This window comes from Egretta garzetta, unplaced genomic scaffold (assembly GCF_000687185.1).
Source record: "Egretta garzetta isolate BGI_Z169 unplaced genomic scaffold, ASM68718v1 scaffold20, whole genome shotgun sequence".
Taxonomy (NCBI): domain Eukaryota; kingdom Metazoa; phylum Chordata; class Aves; order Pelecaniformes; family Ardeidae; genus Egretta; species Egretta garzetta.
Window position 1 is genome coordinate 594,206 of NW_009258388.1, and position 21,672 is coordinate 615,877.

Consider the following 21,672-nt stretch of genomic DNA (forward strand, 5'->3'; position numbering starts at 1 on the left):
CGGGTGGCCCCACGGGGACCCATGCTGGAGCTGTCTGCTCCTGAGGGACTGCACCCCGTGGGAAGGATGGACCCACACTGGAGCAGTTGGTGGAGGACTCTCTGCCGTGGGAGGGACCCCAGGCTGGAGCAGGGGAGGAGTGTGAGGAGTCCTGCCCTGAGGAGGAAAGAGCAGCAGAGACAGTGTGGGATGAACTGACCCCAACCCCCATTCCCCATCCCCCTGTGCTGCTCGGGGGAAGGAGGGAGAGAAATTGGGAGTGAAGTTGATCCTGGGAAGAAGGGAGGGGTGTGTGTGAGGGTATTTTTTTTATTTCCTATTACCCTACTCTGATTTGATTGGCAACAAAACAAACAAGAGCGTCTTGGTGGGCACCTGGCTTCCAGCCAGGGTCAACCAATCACAGTCCTTATCTGCCATCCTTGATTTCCAATGTCACTATTTTTCCTTTTAAAAATGGAAAGCAATAATACATGCATCCATATATGTATAGTCTTTCTTTGGGTATTGATGCAAGTGGTAAGAGTAGGAAAGAAATTTCCAAGTAGAAATGTTGATTCCCTGATTTTCAGCCACTCCATTGGCCCACTCTCCTTCCCATTACACACAACTGGTGTAACTGCATTTACCCCCAGCACCAAGAGGTGTAGGCAGTGGCCTAGGACCACCACAGCTGAGCCTCTGCGGTAGGGCACTCGTTGAGTTGGGTGCGCAAGGGAGTACGCAGAACAATTTCCATCAGTAACTGTTCTGTGGCAACTGCAATACACAGGACTCACCACTGTCCCATAACACCACTTTTGTTGTAGTTCCAGAGCTGTGTGTTGCTTCCATAATGAAAACATATTTATTGCACGCAAAGCTCATTAGGTTTCTGTGCAAATGACAACTCAAGTATCTGCACCGAAACCTTTTTTCAGTTCAAGCAAGTGTTGAAAGACATTAGCAAGGACTTGAAAAAACGGGGCCACTTTTAAGAAACTTTGAATGCTAAAACTTAGGTAGAAATCAAGGAATAGCTCAGAAGTTTCAGGAAAACTCATATGGCACAGTAGGAAGAATCATGTAAGATTTGCAGTCCAAGAATACCAAATTGCACATCATAGATTTATTTAATGCATGCATTGTTGGGGGAAGAAAAAGAAAAAAAAGAAATTAGTAAGGAAGTTTTCTAGTAAGGAAATTGCTCCTATTGTCTAAAGAAAAAGCTCCTCTGATTTATAGTCTGTGAATGCAGCCTAAATTCTGAAATACTGTAAGCTAGTAAATGGTTCATAATGATGCTAACAGCCAGTAAAACCTTGAATTTCAGAAAGTGTTAAGACCAGAATTTGTAGATGAACTGGTGTATTATTGTCAATCAAACTGAATGAACTGGATTATTTTTGTCGGAATTCAATTCCATACGAGGTATGTACTCAAGAGGAGGATAAGAAAACAAATGGTTAAATGGACACTAGAAAAATCTGGAAAGACCTCACATTTTCCTGTATTTTTCCACCACAGTCCATAGAAGTTCATTTAAAGTTATGAATACCACTTATAAGACTGTTCAGTGTTCCCTTCAGAAATCAGAGAATTAATTCCAATTCAGGATCCAAAAAAAGGAAGCATAATGTGTTTTTAACACAGAACTCTGACAGAGCAGTCGTCATGAACAAAATGGACAGAGATTATGTTTTAATGGTTACACGGATCTTGCAAGAGTGCATTTAGTGCCTAGGACAGCTTAGCTTTGCTTTTTCTTCTCAAGGGACTGTTAACTTCCTTTGTACTGAAGATGACACTTGAAAAATAATTCATAGGACCTTTATACTGTATCTGCTTCTTTTTTAAAGAGTAGGGAAATCATAGATAAATAAGCCTAATGACAGAGCTCAAATAACTGCAACCCATTAAACTAATTTGCAAAGTTTCTATCCATCCCCATCCAAAGAAAAACAAGCGCATATAATCCTGTTCATGGTAGAGTCATTGCACTGAATTTTACTCATTCAAGATAAAGCATATGGATAATAACAACTAATTAAAGTGATTTAAAACAGCAATGAAAAACTGTCTGATGCCAAACCATACTGTGCCACTAAGAAACATTTCTATATCCCATGAGATTCTGTATCACTAGGTTTGCACGATAAAAACAGTCCTACAGAAATTTAAGTTTTAATATTGTTTCTGCATAAGACCAAGTTCGTTTCCTCTGTACTTAGCAACTCTCCCGCGTGCATTGCAATGCATTACGCTGTCAAGGTGAAACAGCCAGAGAAGGAATGTATTCAGCTTCCCTAGAAGTGGTTCATTAAAACAAAAAGAATGATCACAAAAGAAAGAACATTAAATTAGCATTACGATCTAAAATCTATCAGAACAGCACACTTTATATTGCAATTACTCCTGATACAATGTTTACTGCACCTGTGTGATACCTTCTGATAATGTTATCCCTTCTATTTGGATATACATTATCTCTACATAGGCTGGGAACATGGGTTGGATATCTCCCTTTTTTAACAGACCAGAGGTGAGAATGTAGTCTTAAATAAGCTGCTATTTAGCCTCGCTTTCTCTGTCATTCAAATCAGCCCAGCATGCATGTGTGCATGTGCAATTATACCAAACACAAAACCAAAAATCCTGGAGAAATACACACAGAGAAAAGCAAAAGTAGAAATAATGTAATACACATCAACAGGTGACATCCCAACAGAATACATACAAACAGCAGTGAATGGTAATTTGAAAATGCAGAAGTATAAAGAATGTATTGTCAAAATGAAAGATGGATAGTGAAGAAATTCAACAGCTTAAGATCTTCAGTTTCTGATCTAATCTACACGAACCATGATTCTTGGATTTTTTTTGAGAAGCTGGAGTTACTCAATATTTCATTGGAAACATTCAACATTTTACACTATGATATCTAAGAAACAAGTATATACTAGAACTAAATATAATTTTTTTTTAAAAAATCTATTAATTCTTCTTATGCTTGGGGTTAGTCACAGTGGGAGTGTCAAGCATAAGCATCTCCAATAATGGATCACTGTAATGTTGTCCAAGTACATTAGTAATTAATTTTGCCTGTCTTTGATTATAGGCCATAGATTGGATTAGATAAATGATGGGGTAGATAAATTATTTATATGCTCCATTATGTCAATCCTTATATCCCTAAATCGACATATAAACCACCATTTATTTAAAGATGCTTGTTAAATTCAGTCTTTGAAGAGAAATGTAGCTATTTAGGAAAGAACTGTGAAAGGAATTTATGAAGAATTTTACTCTAGGTCTGTGACAGGCATTAAGGTGAATCATCTAGTTACAAACTTAATAGATAAATCATTTGAGTAGAACGTTGGAAACTGGTTTTAAAATATTTGCAACATTAGTAAGCATGCATACATGGCTGAGCCGATAAACAGTCCATTTGTGATCCTTCTGGGAAATGTTTTATATCATTAAGACACTTAATAGCATAAGTCCTGTAAAACAGCCTGAGTTTCCTTCACTAAACTTTTCAAATATTTCTTGTAGATTAGGGATCATTTCTTATAATTACAATCTTCTCATCAGTGAGCAGCAAATCCAAGGTTCTTCGGTTATTTCAAGGTTGCTTTAGTGTGAAGGGTGAAGGTGCTGCCGTGTTTCTTCTACTTTCAGCTTCCATTTATTAGATAAAGAGCTTTATCTAGAACTAAACCTGTCTTTGCTGCTTCGAACTAATAATTGTTCTCTGCAAGTGCCTCTGTACTTTGGTTCCCAAATATTTTAGCCAGAACCAATTGCACTGGGTACACTGAGAGAAAAAAAGAACACCTGCTATCTAAGAGAAAGCATATGAATAACAGACAGACAGGGAACCACAAGGAAGCATGAAACAATCAATAAAAATGGTCACAACTGGATTTATACCAGCAACTATTCCTATCCTAGCCAGGAGTGAAAACTGAATTCCATTGTCATTTAGCACTATAAAAAGAAATAGCGATGCAAGGAAGCTATTTTTGGAGATGGGCGTCTTCTGCCTGTATTTATCTTGTGAACATGAACTGAGCTAGCATTGCAGCTTTTTGCTTCAGTTCTCTGTATGTTATTTTTGAGGACAGAACAGTTCTGCTGAAAAGCTACTAATACCCTGCAATCAATGAAACACTTCACATATGAAATATGGAGTACTCAGATGACACAAAAAAACTGATGGAGGATACGCACATGCATTGGATGGTCATCCACATTTTCAAATCTTGCATTTGCAAGATTGGCAGGAAATTCCATGGCAATAGGCTCTTGTGTTTAGAATTCCTTTGATATACTATTTTATTCCAAGTTATGCCTCTCTTCCAACTTATCTGGGACGTCTACTATTATAGAAAATATCTGCTTAAATAATTGTATTTTTAACCAGTGGAATTCTCCAAATACAACTACGCAAACATACATCAAGAACCCCAAAGAAGATTCTTTCACTCATCAGTACCTTCTGATTGTAAAGTGCTCTTTTTTGTATTCAACTTAAGTGGAACAGTTTGATTGCTCGTTTTCCTCCTGGCCCAAAGATAGGCCTGGAGACATTCTACACCTTTGAGGCATCTAAATTCATTTAAATCTCCATCTTACTATTAAACCTATGACAGCTACTGTAGCTACAGAATCCTTTTATATACCAATCAGACATTGCTACACATCAGTCCCAAACACCAACTCTTCCTTTTCAATGCAAATGCAGAATATATAAATTAGTGTTGGAAAGAACAATGATTTCAATTTATGCATTTCACAGGTGGCAATCCAGATCAATAAATATTTTTACAGTGTTACACTATGGACACCTCTGACTAAGTCCAGAGGTAAAACAGTCAGCATTTTACAGAAGAAAATATACATAATTTCTTCTCACATCACAGCTCATCTTCTTCTCTACTTATAGACTGGTATAAGCTTTGACAGATGAAATGCTAATACACTTTAAAAATTTTATTAGGACCTATTTTAATTCACTTTGCTTTTTCTTGTTAGAAATAGAAAGTCCCTTTACAATACTACCAAATTTCTGCATATTGGTTAATGAACCTGTGAATCAATATTCCCAAGTCAAATGGCTGCTTCTACTTTTTTTTTCCCCCAGCAATTTATTTCACAAGTCAATTCAAGCTATCTCAAATCTTCAAAAAGATAATTACATTGATTTAAATTCATATGTATGCTACTAAAATTTGAATTCTTGGTTTGTGTGCTTTGTTTGTTGCTCCTTTTGGAAAGTGAGTTTGAAACTTCCCAGCTTCACTGTGGATTTCCTTTAGGACCTTAGTAAAGCCATTTACCCTCTCTGTTTGCCTGCTCTCTGTCTCTAAAACAGCCAAAGATAAATAACATGTCCATACTGTTACAGTGATGGGAGCAATATTAACACATTTAGGTAGACAAGACTAACATTAATTTGTGCTATTCACTATTTCTGTGGGCAAGCTGAAGAAAATCTGTCATTTCCTAAGTTACATCAATGTTGCATTTCTGTCGGTTGACACTAATTAAGCTGATTTTTTTCATTGTAAAGTGGTAATGCAAGAATAGTAGAATTGGAAAAATTAAACATTAAAACATGAAAGGTTGACTTGGGCAAAATTATATAAATCTGATGTGAGAATATATGTCATATTCTATCCTTCTGAAGAGCTAATTTACATTAACCTTTATAAAAGTCCTCTCTCTAATCACAGTGCTGATTACTAAGATCTATAATTTCATCTAGCAGCATTGCTTTTTAAGGTTTACTCCTCAGCAATGATCCCTGCTGCTTGATTTATTTAAGTTAACAGCAAATAGATTTACGATTCTAATAATTTAAGAAGTTACTTTCCATGTGATGCTATTCTTTGTGAAGGATATGCAGTAGTACATTCAAACAGATGGTGACTTTCTGAGAAACAATCTTTGAGATGCTCCAAAAGGTGACAATGTGTGATTTGGGAGTTAACCTTGACATGAAAGTATGAACCTGCTTATAGTATTATGTTGCCATGTTTATTCTTGGATTATCCAAGCTACACCAAAGTAATGCAATTCTCCTTCTTACTTCACTGAGATATGATTTTGGTTTTGGCATTGTACGGATCTTCCTTTGCAGACACCTGCTGCCTAATCCCACTTTTGGCAAAACAGAAAACTCTACCCTTCTTGTCATTAATTCAAAGCACCATGGCATTGTACAAGATTGTATCAGAAAAAAAATAAGACAGACAAGGCCTACTTCTTTATAAGCTGAACATGGTTACAGTATTCTGATCATTGCCAGTATGGTTTGGATCCTGAATTTTTGGTTCCAAATTGCAGCCTTCCAGTACTCTAGCTGAAAGACTCCATTCTGTAATCCATGGCAAACCAATGTGAATGCTAATTGTTGAGTGATGACTGCAAGGGGTGTCTGGGAACCCAGGCAAAATATACTAAAATTTCCATCAGGAGTAAATTTCCCTCTTTGCATACTTCCCTTTCTAATTGCTGTGCACATGCCAACCAGGAGCAGTTTCAATCATTTGAGCCTCAAGATTCTAGGCAGCACCTGTGACTTCAATGACACTAATCAATTCACTGCCTACTTTAGATGTCTTCATAAAACGAGACTTTATACACTTTCACTGAAGTAGTATGATATATAAAATGGTTGTAAAGGCTTGATATGAAAAATTAACAACCTCCACTCACGCTGCTGAATCTGAAATGTTAAAAGCATTTTCTCTTCTGCCTGGTGCAATTACAGTATTATGTGAGTTTGCATCCTAACCAAACCTGTATGACTTCTGCTTCCAACCAAGCCTGTATAGCCACACTCTTGCCAAAGATACTACATAAGTCCTCCTACCTGAAACTCTTAGTCACTGTACCCTGAGTAGGCTAAGAGTTCTGATTACAGCTTATGCAATCTTCATCAGAGCAGCAACTGAACTGTCTACACATATTGCTGATTATACCCAAGTCAACTATTAATCAATGTGGGCATTTACTGGAAGCAGGTTAGACTGCTTCATCAGCTGACCTAACTTGTCTAGAACCAGCTCAGGAGTATCTGAACCATCTTGCGTTGGGCTGCGCAGATGCACCCTGCTACCAGTGAGGGTAAGTAAGTGACACTTGGTTTCCGAACTGTGTACTCCCGCCATGGGGGCTTCAGTGCATTTCAGGTGTGCATGCTGATACTCTTCCTTTTTACACTGTGTAATACATTATGATGGTTTCAGGCTGTTTTTTAGGAAGGCTTGTCTTAAGGATACAGTCGTTGCTATTCAGAATTCAGATTTGCTGGAAATGAGTGTAATCAAATCAAAAGCAACTTGTGATGTGCAAGACCATACACACAAGTGTACTCTCTCATTGTAGAGTTATAGTCTTTTCCCTGCTCCTCGCTTTGTCAGTGTAGTGATTTCAACAGCATAAAAACAAGAACGATAATGATCCTCAAAAGATACAGCAAGCAACTTCAATTATCTGTGGAATGATTCATTTTCTGCATGGAGTATGGAAATACTCCGGAAAAAGAAATTGTCTACGCATCTCCTTGGGGATTGTAACGTTTCTGTTCCAGTATTTCCTTAACAATATTGAAATTTTAATTCTGAAAGTCAAACTAAATCTTCCTCTCCTTCCCTTTGTCAGCTAAAAAAATGCATTTTAGTATCTTGTCACTTCCACTGACCTTGCTTTTTGTTCAGTAACAGTAGTGGTTTTATGCACTGTAAGCATTATTTAAAAAAAATCAGATAAGCTAGCTGCTTCCACTGCTATTCTTTAAAAATGAAATACAAACCTTTTAAAGAATAAATTGTTTAAGATCCCCAAACATTAACAAATTCTACATGCAAATTTACAACGACAGCTTGGCTGAATTTAGGTTCAACCCAAAAAGGTCACTTGCATAACTAGACTTTCACAAAATTCGGGGATGTTTAGAGCTTGTAACCCTTTCTGCATGCCTAATGTGTGTTTTCTTGTTTTCTTTCTTAGCAAAACCAAAAAAAACTTTTCCCATTGACTTCATAGTGATACAGCAGCTTATAATGAATACGGCTTGTGATGAACTCAATTTGTCTTACTACAAACATTTATAGCTGTATTTACATGGAAATTAATTTAAATCACTAAGAAAAAAAGCTCTGCAGTCCTCTCCACACCAAAATGAATGTTTAGCGTAAAATAAGGATGGTATTTATTCAAAGGCCAGATGGTATTTAAAAAATTTTCACTAGCTGTAACACATCTACTAAAATGTACTGTGGAGGTAAAAGAGAGTTTAGTTTCCCACAATTTTCCCCATTTTCATAAGCCCCTTAGTAGTACTTGTGTTGCCAGACTGACTCAGGGAACAACATAAAGCAACACCCACAAAGTTCTTTTAATTCCAACTCAAATTTAGATAAACACCTTGAAGCTTTGAAGGTTATGGTTATCATTATTTCTATCACACTGAAGTCTCTGCAAACAGGTGGTTCCAATGATATAGTCAGTATTTTCAAAGAACAAAAATGCTTTTTGAAATAGGAAATATGATGAACACTGATCATCAAATATTTCTGCAGTAACATGAGAAATATATAACCACTTGGTTACATTTTTCCTAATGATGGTTATATGTCCTTTTAAAAACAAAGAAATGGCAGGAGAATCTGTTCCCATTGTTTTAGCCTTTGGCTACTGAAATCAATTTTCATTTTCTGAAATGGAAAACAAAAATATGTGGAAATTTTAAAGTAGACCCGGGAGGTGGATCCCACCAAGTCAGGAGTTTTTTTTAATCTTAGTGCTTCTGTGTTTCTGACTATTATATTAATTATTATTTTCTACTTTTTGGACAGAAGAAGTAAAGGTTGTGAAATTGGCAACTATAAGAGATGAGGTTGCAGCTTAAACAGCTCATTCAGTTTTGCAACACCTTCCACAACAGTGTCCTCAAATGGGCTTGCAGTATCTTTGGCCTAGTGCAGACTCCACAAAGATTTCTCCTGATTTCTATATCACAAGCATATTTTCACGATCACAGAATCATAGAACAGTTTGGGTTGGAAGGGACCTTTAGAGGTCCCCTAGCCCAACCCCCCTGCAGTGAACAGGGACATCTTCAACTCGATCAGGTTGCTCAGAGCCCCGTCCAACCTGGCTTTGAATAGTTCCAGGGATGGGGCATCGACCACCTCTCTGGGCAATGTGTGCCAGTGTTTCACCACCCTCACTGTAAAAAAATTCACCCTTGTATCTAGTCTAAATCTACCCTTTTTTAGTTTAAAACCATTCCCCTTGTACTATTGCAACAGGCTCTAGTATAAAGTCTGTCCCTATCTTTCTTATAGGCTCCCTTTAAGTACTGAAAGGCCATAATAAAGTGTTCCCAGAGCCTTCTCTTTTCCAGGCTAAACAACCCCAACTCTCTCAGCCTTTCCTCATAGGAGAGGTGTTCCACCCCTCCGATCATTTTTGTGGCCCTCCTCTGGACCTGCTCCAACAGGTCCGTGTCTTTCCTGTGCTGAGGACCCCAGAGCTGGATGCAGGGCTCCAGGTGTGGTCTCATCAGAGTGGGGTAGAGGGGCAGAATCCCCTCCCTCACCCTGCTGGCCATGCTGCTTTTGATGCAGCCCAGGATATGGTTGGCTTTCTGGGCTGCAAGTGCATGTTGCCGGCTCATGTCTAGCTTTTCATCCACCAGTACCCCCAAGTCCTTCTCTGTAGGGCTGCTCTCATTTTTAGATGTATCCTGTTCAAAGTCAGATCTTACCTGACTTGGCAAAACTAACAGAAATGGACATACTTGCAAGTATCTGCATATAAAGTTTATGTCAACAATAATAAATGGTGATAAATAGATAGAAAATAATCTGGGGCCTGAGTCAGCAATACATTACTCCAGTGGGATACCTGTGGTGTAAAACAAGACTAACATAGGGCTGAGGGAAGGTTCGTTATTACCGTTGTTATAATTCTCTTTCATTTCCATGACAAATTACACTGCTATAATTAGAGGTCCCACCTGCTTTCCATGATGCCTCCTATCACTCCACTTGGTACTAACGATCACTCCTTTTCATGCAGTGCAGAAATTCATGAATATCTGCACCCGTTGGAAATATCTTTTAACTCTGAGGGCTGCTGGTGGTGTCTGCGGATGTGTGTCATGTATTTCACAACTGGACAAAATAGAAGGAAAGTCTTAATTTGCCAGGGTCATATGAGCTGTCAGTGGTACAGGCAAATTTCTCAGTTCACAGGTCTTTTCTCTAACCAGTAAGCTTTCTGCTCTTTTGTGTGCAGCTACAACCCTGGAAATTATTCTTCCCCCGACAGGTAGGTTCCCTTCCCCTGTTAGTAGCCACAGCGTAGCTTTATTTGCCCTGTCTCCACGGGAATATTTAATTTCTAAGCTCAGAGAACTCTCTCTTGGGGTAAAAAGAGTAATTTGTTCTCCAGTTTAAATCTATTCTTGGTTTTTCTGATGAGCTGAGAGTTTAGCAATTACTGTGACAGATGGAGTGATGATTTTTATGATGTGGAAACTTGTCCACGGGAATGAAGCTGAAATCTCCAAAGCCATTTCTCATATTGGCCTTTAGACAGTTGTCAGGTAATAATTGTCATTAACTCTTCTCACTGCGGACAAGATTTGAATTAGTGAATGGCTCCATTGGCTTGTTGCTGTAGCACTCCTATGCAGAGTGACATTTTTTGTCATTTATTCTGAATACACTTGAACCAGAGATGGAGCCAATATTAAAAATGTGGGTTTAAATTTCTCCCAACACTCAAAAGCATTTGGACATTGTGTCTGGAGTTTTAGTGCTCTATTGTTTTGGAAGAACTGCTTCAAGGGTATTTTCAGAGACCAGAACAAAATGGTTGAGAAGGTGCTTACATATACTGAAAATAAACAATTTTATGGGGGGAGTTGGCTGTCCCCTGGCCAACTCCCCCAGTTTATATACCGGGCATGATGCTGTATGGTCTGGAACAGCCTTTTGGCCAGTTGGGGTCAGCTGTCCTGGCTGTGCCCCCTCCCAGCTTCTCGTGCCCCTGGCAGAGCAGGGGAAGCTGAAAAGCCCTTGCCTGGTGTAAGCCCTGCTCAGCAACAACTGAACCACCAGTGAGTTATCAACATTCTTCTAGTACTGAATCCAAAACACAGCACTATGCCAGCTACTAGGAAGAAAACTAGCTCTGTCCCAACCGAAACCAGGACAACATGTCTCAAAGAAATGACCATTACAAACAGCACATTTATGTTGTGGACTTAGTTATGAACTGACTGGCTTTTCATGAGATAATCTGAAGCTGGCAGTAACCTCAGACAGGAACCAGTTAAAAGTGGGCTGACACCTTCCTAGTCTCCTGGTTCTGGTCTTCACCATTAATCCCAAAAAGCCATAGAAGCTGGCATTCGATACTTCAGGAGCATTTCATGTGTCTTAGAGACTGAGGTTCAGAGCTTGCTTATAGGTGTGGAAAGGAAAGAAACATCTTTCCCTTGTTCCCAAGTGTCCCTCTGTAGCTCAGTTTGTAATCATAACAGGAGGAAAATTTTAACAATAGTGATTTACCGATGTTTTCTTACTGAGAACTGATGTTTTTTTCTTCTCTATGTCTAAAGACATAGCAATGAAAATGCTGCTACTTAACTAAGCTGTTAATATTTCTGTCCTTTTTATGAGCTGAGAATATACAGTTTAATTTTCATGAGTGCAGAATATGAACAAAAGAGTATCTGTAGTACAACAAAGCACAGGATCTCTGAAAATCAAACCATACATTCTGAAAATATGAAACATTTCCCAAATGACGGAAGAGAAACAAACCCCTTATTTTTTCCCTTTTAAAAACTCTTCTATTCTCTTTAATAATATCAGTTATCCTCAATATAACTGATCAAGATTATTTTACTGATAGGTAAAGCAAAGCAAATAGAATTAAGTGATTTGTTCAACTAAAGATAATTAGTCAGCAGGACAACTAGAAATAAAGCCCAGCAGCTCTAACCTGAAGCATCCTATCTTAACCTGAAAGACTTCTGTAACTTCACATAATTAAACACTTGAACTGTAGAGATTTTATGCATTTACAGGTTAAGATTCTCCTGCAATCATCACTCTAATTTTTTAAAAGGTGCATCTTCCTAATCATTTTAATTAATAGTGTCCAACACAGAAAATTCCTCATTAAAAAAGGGCAAGCACATAAGAGAGTCTATAGGAATGTTTGTGCTTATTAGGGTCAGAGATTCATCCATGCAAAATAACATGAAAGCTAAGGCTGAAAGGCAGCATCATTTTTCTTTCATTAACTACAACAGTTATACAACTGGATCATTTACTCAAAGACAACTGTCCTGGTTTCAGCTGGGATAGAGTTAATTTTCTTCCTAGTAGCTAGCACAGTGCTGTGTTTTGGATTTAGTACCAGAAGAATGCTGATAACACACTGATGTTTTCAGTTGTTGCCAAGTAGTGCTCAGACTACTCAAGGACTTTTTGAGCTTCTCCTGCTCGGCCAGGTGCATAACAAGCTGGGAGTACAGCACAGCTAGCACAGCTAACCCAAACTGACCAAAGAGCTATTCCATACCATAGAACATCATGCTCGGGGGGGTTGGTTGGTTCGGTCAGTCAGTCACGGGCAGAGTGGTCGCAGCTCGGGCTGTGTGATCGCGGCTCGGGGGGAAGTGATCGCGGCTCGGGACGGGCTGGGCATCGGTCAGCGGGTGGTGAGCAATTGCATTGTGCATCACTTGTTTTATATATATTCTGTATATTCTTTTACCATTATTATGATCACTATTGTTATTCTTCTCTCTTATTAAACTGTCTCTATCTCAACCCACGGCTCTTACTTTTTTTTTCTTTTCTCTGATTCTCTCCCCCATCCCACTGAGGGAGGGGGGGGGGGGAGCGAGCGGCTGCGTGGTGCTTAGTTGCCAGCCGGGTTAAACCACGACAACAACACTAGTCAGGATTAAAAAGAAATTATAGGCAACTCTTCCAGTTAATACTTTTTAATTTGTTAATTAAAAGTGATAAGGAAAATCCGCAATTAATTTGTATCATCTCCAAGAGATCCCAAATAATTTAAAGGTCTCAGGAGTCTGATTCACAGTCAGGGACAACCAACATTGAGACATTGTATTTGAGTTGTAGACAGTTAATCAACCCAGTTTATGCTGATTTTGGATTGCGTTATAATATAAAACTATAAAATATTGCAGTCCTGGAGCTGCTTTCAGAAGCAGCACAACCCAGTCAAGCATAATGGGTACGCAGTTGTATGCATCTGGGCTGCATCTTGTCAACCACTGCAATATGCGTTCCTGTGTGTGACTAAAGGTCTCCAACCTTATTTTTAGAAAGGCCTAGGTGCCAGAGTTAAAGAAGTACTTGAATTTCTAAAGATGGTGTTTAGGGAGTGAGGGCCATAGCTCTTACATACCTAATTCTCACTGAAATCAGCAATAACAAGATGCTTCAATTCCCATCTGCATGAACATCAGTACCCAAGCCAGCCTCTGTGATGACTTCTATGATTTCTTAAGTTGCTTAGGAATTGCTATATGTTCTGTGCTTCTGAATGCCTACATTTGTGTATAGATATGCCTTAAAGTCCCTTCTCAAAACAAAATGCCACCTTATGGTTTAAGGGAGCTACTTTCTCAAGAGTTATTTTAACCATGCATCTTTTATTTTCTGAAGATGTTTTTTCTCTGTGACTATTGGATGAATTTGTCTCCATTGATGCTGAATAAGTTCAACCTCAGTATTGCCTATTTGGATGTTCAAAAATCCACAGAAAGAATTGTGCACTTATTCCCTTCTGCTGTCTTTAAGCAGCGCTATTTAGCAGGACTAGTTCACAGCTTGCTATCTGTGGTTGGGTTGTGTAAAATGCAGATCAGTCCAGAAGCTGAGTCCAAGGTGTTACAATAGGAAAAAATACAAATCTGCTCCAATTCTGGTTTTAAATATTTCAGCATTTAAACGCATTTTCCCAAAGTGGACTAATTGCCAATTTTGTAATTATTATTTGAAATTTTCACATAAAATAAAGGAATGAATACAACTAAAGAGTAGAAATTCATTTAAAATACAATAAATGTGGTTGCATTTATGTGGGACAAGTTGAGGACTCAATTTCATTATATCCATGCTTTTTACTGTTTGTTTCACAGGTCCCATTTTCATTTGCCAGGCGCTTCAAAAACCTCAAAACATGGCTAGGTGTGTTTTGGAAGATACAATTCCCATATTAAGCACATAGGATTGAAAAGGGGATGATGAGAATTTCAATAAAGATGACACGAGCCTCCCTGAACGGCAGCTACACGCAGGTGCAGTTATATGCATCATGTTGACGATTAGCCTTGCTCCTGGTGGGCTGTTGTGAAGAAAAAGGCTGCACAGATACTAACAAATACGAAAGGACACTATGGCAGTGAGTACCAGGGAGGCCCACCATTCACACCTTTTTCAAGCGCCGTTACCTTAACTTCCTGCTAGGATCAGCGGAAAGCCACCAGCCCCTTCTCAGCTGTCCCTTCATGGCCTTTGGAGGGATCCCAAGGATCCCTAAACTTAAGTGAGGTGGCCCCAAGCAGTAGTGCTTGGCATGGCAGGCACAAATAAGCCTGACTGCAGCGGTGTAGTGACCCTTGTGTGCTTGCACAGAGGCTGTGGGAATTCAGCCGTGAGTTGGAAGCAGCGTCCCGCATCAATCATTAACATTCTGGATATTGTAGTCTCCTTACTCGTATGTCCCGCATACATTTCAGCACACTTTTATTTGTGTAGCTCTTTAGGGTTACACAAGGCTCGGTTGCCCTTGAATACCCACGCAAATGGCATGTTGCTTTCTACAAAAGATTCTGCTCTAGAGCCCTGTGCCAATTCCATCCTCTCTCCCTAATCCCCATCGGTGAGAAAGTAGTGGTGGTCCCAAGAACTGGTGTCATTAATCTAATTCATTGAATACCTTAAAATAATTGTTATGTTATTAAATAGTAACTCAAATTGCCATTAGCAATGGGATGCTATTGTCTCAGACAGAATTAGTTTTCAAAGAAGCTCCCTGAGATCGTTGTTAAACCTCTTTTAGAGACTGGGAAACAAAGCACAAAATCATTAACTACCTTGTTTAAGACTGCAGATCACAGTGTCAGCCAGAACTGAGGCTGGCTTCAAAAAACTAATCTTGATTTAAAAGGCAAGCCAAATACTTTAAATCAGGCACCCAAGCACCATAAGGAGGATCTGCAAGTTTATAAAAGCTAGACTAAACATGAAAAAAAATCACTTTTTTTTTTTTTTCTTTTCTTGGGAAGAGTCATGCTCCCAAGCTTTTCTCCCATGACTACAAAGTCTGAAACCCTACCCTTGGTTCCTTTCCCTAAATGTATTCAAAAATATTGATGCAATCAGATGATCAAAGGCTTAAGAGAAAAGCAAATACCTATGGAAAAAAGAAAATCACACAAACTAACAATATCAGGGCTGCCCTTTAGCAAAAACTATGCTGGCAACTAGAGTGCCAAAAAGATTTCAGTGAAGACAGAGAAGTTAGTTCTGGGCAAAACTGAAGCATTTTTTAAATGTGTGTATGTAGTGGTGAATATAATGAAGTTCTCAGAGCAAAGGCTGAGAACACAACATTTTATGTTACACGATGCAGAAGTGGCATCTCGTGTTTGTAGAAAGCGCGTTACATCTCCGAGCTGTGATTTCCTTTCGCTGCCAATAACATTCTAATTGTGCACATAATTGTCAATAATGACAGAGGCCAGAACATGAACACTCTGCATCCGTTCCCACGTGGTGCTTTCAAAAGAAAGCTTACTACTACAAAATTCTCTCTCTACTCCTGCCTTCAGTGGGACAGATTTTCAGCTGTTGCACACTGACATAGCCCTGTTAATATCAATTCACATGAACTGATAATTCAATCAAAAACCAAATTACTTTTATCCTAAAATAGGAGTATATTGTTCTAGACCTCGAAATCTCCCAGGAGCTAAGACAGGCCACCATAAAATCAAAGGTTATAAACTTGAATGTATTATAGACAAATGAGACTTTGGCCTATGAATTCTCTTTGCCAATTAAGTTAATGAGCCTTGACAAAACAATCATCTGAGGAGTAGCTGACAAATTATCTGGAGCAGCAATCTGAAAGGCATTGGCTGGCTTACAAATATGTCAATTGGGAGAACATGGCATCATGTTCCTCTTCCTCTGGAAGAGTTATTTGTCAAACCAAATTTCTTGCAGTTCTGCAGCAGATTCTCAATATTGGAGCACTGAGATACAGTAATGACTGCAGTCACCAAAACAAGTAAATAATCCCTGTCCCTTCCTCCCCAAACCTGAGGCTGACAAATTCTGATTAAAAACTCTTTCTAGGAAGGCTGCAGGAAAACGGGGAGATATCTTTTATATTTGACTGGAGACCTTGTAAGTGTATAATGTGGAGGAATGGGGCTTTGAGGAATTCAGGTGAGTGAAGGGAGACCTTTGAAAATACCTGGTCAGTATTTGGAAGATTTTTTTTGTAGTACAACCTCTGTTAGAGAGAGTGGTATCACAGCTATGGTTTAAAACGAGGGGTTTTTAATGGATTAATTCTTCCAAATATTCAACACAATACAGCCCTGAGACACATCACCTTTGTGAAATTTAGGGCTGTGTACAAATAGCCACTTGGATTAGGGTTAAAATGGGATTAATACTTTTTAAAAATTTGTTCTCCAACTGTGAATACTGAGTCCATTTGGAAATTGGATCATGATATATGTTGTAAAGCTGTCACTTTCCTCACGAAAGGCATTTGATGAAATATCATTTCAAATCTCTTCCTCCATTGTCAACTATTCAAAGAGTCCTGTGGTAAAGATGACAGTATTTGAGAACATGGAAAACTGTCATATTTTCCATCTGAATGTTATTTCACAGTGGGAAGGAAGTATAAATTATAGCAATCAGTTGCCTCTACCACAGCATGTAGCAGAGCCTAATGCAGAGCACTTCACCATGAACAGTGTCTTTTCTCATCTTTTGTGTTCTTTTTGCAGTTTTTGTTGGACTGTTGAAATAAACAAACTGATTAAATATGCAGGGACTAGAGCTTAATTTTACCTCAAAGTAGAATGAAGATAAATGAAACCTTGTTCTGAAAGGGAATTTTTAACTGACATTCAGTAGAACAAACCCCAGCTTTTCAAGTTCTGATGTCAGGTCATCAACTATCTGATGACCAAGTATTCAATCAATCACACAATAAAGCAAAAATGAAGTAGACAATTACACCTTCTGGTGGCAAAATGGCCTAGTTCTATGAGCTCTCCAGGGCTCCACTGATTACTGGCATCTGAGAATCTGGTCTGCAGGAAGTAGCCTTGATAGATTTGTCCTTTCCTCCAACTTATCTCCATAGTCCTGACAGTTGTGTCTGTAGAGATGGACCCTTTAGCAATGAATTGCAATGAATTGCACTGTGGTTAGCAAGCCACAGTCTAATCCTCAGTACTCCCAATACACAATTCCATGGCCCCAAATCCCCCAGAACCTGATTGTTCAACTTTCTAGTTCAAGTTGGTCCCTTCCCTTCTAAAGGGACCATTTTAAAAGTAAAAGTCTTTTTATAATGATCTCTTTTGTTGTCTGGCTCTAAACACACAGAATCCCTGTGATGGTTGCAGTTACACCGTACCTAAAGACCTGAAGTTATTCTACTATTTTTTGGCTATTTTTTCCATTAAGATAGTATTTGCAGAGAAATCAAAATATTGTGGATAGATCTGTTAATGCCTGGCACCCTCCTGGGCTTATTTATACCTTTATAAAGTGTTTCCCTTGTCAGTGTTTTTCACCCAAACTTGTACTGGCCTGAACAGCTTGACTAACAACTTTGTCCAGTGATTAAGCATCTTTTTAAAATTCTAGAAGCTACACTGACTAATAAACTGACAGCTTCTGTATGGTCTTACCACATCTGTTGCATTCTTCACTAGTATTTGTCTTATTGCTTGTTTAATTCAGCTGTCTACTTCATAGCACTGCAATGCCTTTCACAGCTGTTTCTCTAATCCCTGTGGTTTCTTTCGCATTTTGTATCTTACATTAATTTATCATTTTACTTTCCACTTACACACTTTTCCTCTTCTCTTCCCACATTACTCTTTGAAAAGTGTTTTCTGTAGAAAATATCTATGATCAAAGCTCCAAATACAATTATTTTTCTTCTACTATTGAATATAAAAGATGATAGAGTTTTTTTTCCTGACAAAGGAAGCACTCAACATCTTTTTGAAAACTTGTGTCTATCTCTTCCTCTATCTCCCAAGTCTTGTTTGCAAAGAGTTTCCTACTACCCTAGTAGACTACAGAAGAATAGCTGGGTTATACTAGCATACAGTTTTGGATAGTATGTTTTTTCTGTATTAGATATTTCTTAGGAGGCAGTCACTGAGAAAATTTTATAGAAATGTCTTCCTTTACTTCAGTTATGGCAATGTTCATCATTTTAGGTTTTACTAACTGCCCTCTCAGAGCACAGCTAGCCTAGGGAATGCTAAGTTTTAGATGTATTCTCAACCATGACTTGGTGAGGCAGGTGATTATTTTTTGCTCAGCTTCTTCTGAATGGCTTAGGCAGCCACCCAATAAACCCAAAGATGCTCAGAGAACAAAGTATGAACAACACAGAAATAAAATGACTGAATCAAACCAAATTACTACAGCTTTCAGTGAGGTCTTAGTCCCTTTCCGTACTCACAGAGAAACAAATACTGAATTCAGTTGTAAAATAGATACATATTATGTAACCTATTTTAGAGCACCATTCCAATGGATCAAAACATTGCCTCTGTTCACCACTGGATTTTGGATGACCAAAATTATATACCAAGGTAGCATATAGCTTCCAGTGGTGCAGATGTGAAAGCATGGTTAAAAACAAGCACAAGCTTAGAAAAAAGATCTATGGTGAAGATGCAAACTATGAGTTAAATCCAGTGATGTTCATGCACTCTAACGAAGGAGGTGAGGAAGAAGCGCATGCAGTACCTGGTGATCTCAGAGTCAGGGAGCAGGCCTACGTGGTAGTGGGGATAGGGAGCTGTAAGAAGGAAGCTTTTGTCACACTCGACAGGGGAATAGTGCCTAGGAGAAGGTGGTTTATCACACAGTTTGTTCACAGTGCTGTAAACAGGTTCAGGAGGCCTGGTGATACAGAGACAAGAGTAAAAGATCAGGTGCGTATTAGTGGCTGAGAATCTAGAGAAAACACAGCAATCATTTTAAAAGCATGCATAGCAAATCTGTCAAGACCTTTTCAGTAGGGCTTTTCTGACAAGTAAAGTGTGCTGTTAAAGGAAACATTAGACTTTGATAACTTGGTATTCCGGCATATAAGCAACTGCATATAAAGATATACAAAATGTAAGTGGGCCAAAAGATATCCACTTCTATTATTTAAATTTAGACTGGCTCATGGGAAGTGTGGCACTGAAAGGGAATGTCTTATCTCTGAAGTTCAGTGGGGAATTTCCCCACATACTCTGCTTAATTATTTTTTTTGTTTAATAAAAATTTTTTCTGCATAGTTTTCTGTGATCTTAGTTCTGAGCACCGCACAGAAAATATGTTTATTACCTGAAAAGAATTATTTTTTAACCATTAATTTAAAATAAAGATGAAGTGCATATTACTTGTTAATACAACATACTCGTGGCCCCGATGAGCTGGGGCTTTGCAAGCAGAGCTGTGGTCAAAGTGAGCCATATCATATAATAACACTGATGGTAACATACCCTGTAAACAATTCATCTCATTGAAAGGCAATTAATTCCATTTCAAGAGTTCTTCTCTTTCCTTTCAGATTCAACCTTCAAAATCTAGCTATGCAGACAACATCTCAAATGGTTAACCTCGGTGATGAGGCTACTGCAATCGCACTGGCACTGCTGCTCCAGATTACAGACAGCAGTCTGTGAAGCTAGATATGAAGAATAAGCCCCCAAACCTGACACTGGCAGGTCACCTAACATTTGCCTAGAGGTCAGCGCCTTGGTTGGAGAGGCAATACTTACCGCAAACCTCCCAGGGAGCCGCCTGGGGAGAGGGGAGAAGGGGATGCAGCCTTTAGTACCAACCAGCCAGGGATCCACAGGAGACAACCAGCAAATAGTTTTCAAAAAAGTGCACCACAGTATAGTTCCCGCCATGCAACTTCTCCAGCTACTGCCTTGGCCCCAGCAGATACCTCTGGGCCTACTGGCAGAGTGAAACTTGACTCATAATTTCCTGAAGTTTCTGTTCTACAGAGTGCCAAGACACAATCGCTGTCATAGCCTCACTTCTGCCAGAAGATCCAGAGTATGCCACTGTCTTTAATCACAGACATACCGTATTAGCTAGATGAAAATCTTATTTCAGGAGCCTGAAAATATCAAGAGGCCAAGCAGTTAATGAACTCTTTTTGTTCTCCTGGCTGCACTGTGCCTCACATGGGTGTGGTTTTTGCTGTGACTTTCACAGGTACCAGAATTTATTACAGTCGTGGATGCGCTTGCAGATACAGAGAACATATTTTCCTTTGTTGTTAGCTTCTGGTTTTGTCCTTTGGGGGAAAAGGAGTAGCTTAAAAATTGGTCTCACTCAATGCTAATAACATTATTCATAGCAATCTGACATATGATTTGAGAACTCTCTGTGCCTGATTTTCCCAGGGAAAACTTTACAGTTAAAAAAAAGGCAATTCAAGATTACCGAATATCAAACCAGCAAAGCTGTCCCTCATTTGGTTATAAAGCATTTTGTCAAGCATTTAGTAAAATCCCCTTAAAAATGTTTAAGGTAGCAATTCTTTTTTTTTATCAGCATATTTAATGCTTGTTTCAGAGGGTTGGATTTAATAATTTATCTACTAAATCAATTGCTGCTTTCAATACAAAAAATCCAGGAGAAAAAAACCACTTCTATTATTTAAATTTAGACCAATACTGCCTTTTACTCCCTCAGAAATCACTTTTACTTTTTGGCAGTATATTAAAGAACAAGCAGAACTATCAAATACAAATGATACCTACAATGAAAATCGAATAAATATTGCCCCAGTGCAGGAAGATGAATAAAACCTGTAGATCTCTCCATGGCTTAAAACACTAACCAGTCCATAAACAAGTTGCTTGCTTCCTATATTCGAGTTATCGTCTTCTCTGAGTGATAGATGACATGAGAATGTCGCTGCCCCTTGGATGTGTTGTGAATGCTCAAACTACACTGAGTCATCAGTGACCATCCAACCTTGTGCTGAGACACAAATCATGCCACAGGGATGGAGAGATATGGGGGACTGCTCTGTTAATTGACAGTTACAAACTGCTCCCAAAAGCAAATTGAAGGTAAACATTCAACATCTACCTAGATATTGAGACCAAAGATAGACACAGAGCCCTAACAAAATGTCTTGTGTAGCCCAGAAAATTTTAAAACTTTTAGTATTTTTCACTCCTTTCAGTCTTGCTAGACGGTAAGAAAAGAGAAAATTGGAACAAGTCGCTGTGCTGATGTATAAAGTCCTCTACTCATTGGTATAAGTGATACCAGCACCTAGCTAACAACATACCCTCTGTAACTGAGCTGAAGAGACAGGTCTTAA

At 38.7% G+C, this 21,672-nt stretch overlaps 1 protein-coding gene across 6 annotated transcripts in view; it reads right to left on the reverse strand.

Annotated features, from left to right (window-relative positions):
- Nucleotides 1-21,672, reverse strand: part of DLG2 (discs large MAGUK scaffold protein 2) — a 698,848-nt gene that overhangs the window by 262,640 nt on the left and 414,536 nt on the right. For 4 of the 6 annotated variants that reach the window (XM_035897884.1, XM_035897901.1, XM_035897879.1 and 1 more), the window contains one exon: nucleotides 19,077-19,232. The exons of the other annotated variants lie outside the window; for them this stretch is intronic. In XM_035897884.1, the coding sequence (XP_035753777.1) occupies nucleotides 19,077-19,232 (156 nt within the window). The remainder of the gene's footprint in view (nucleotides 1-19,076; nucleotides 19,233-21,672) is intronic. 6 annotated transcript variants of the gene reach the window in all.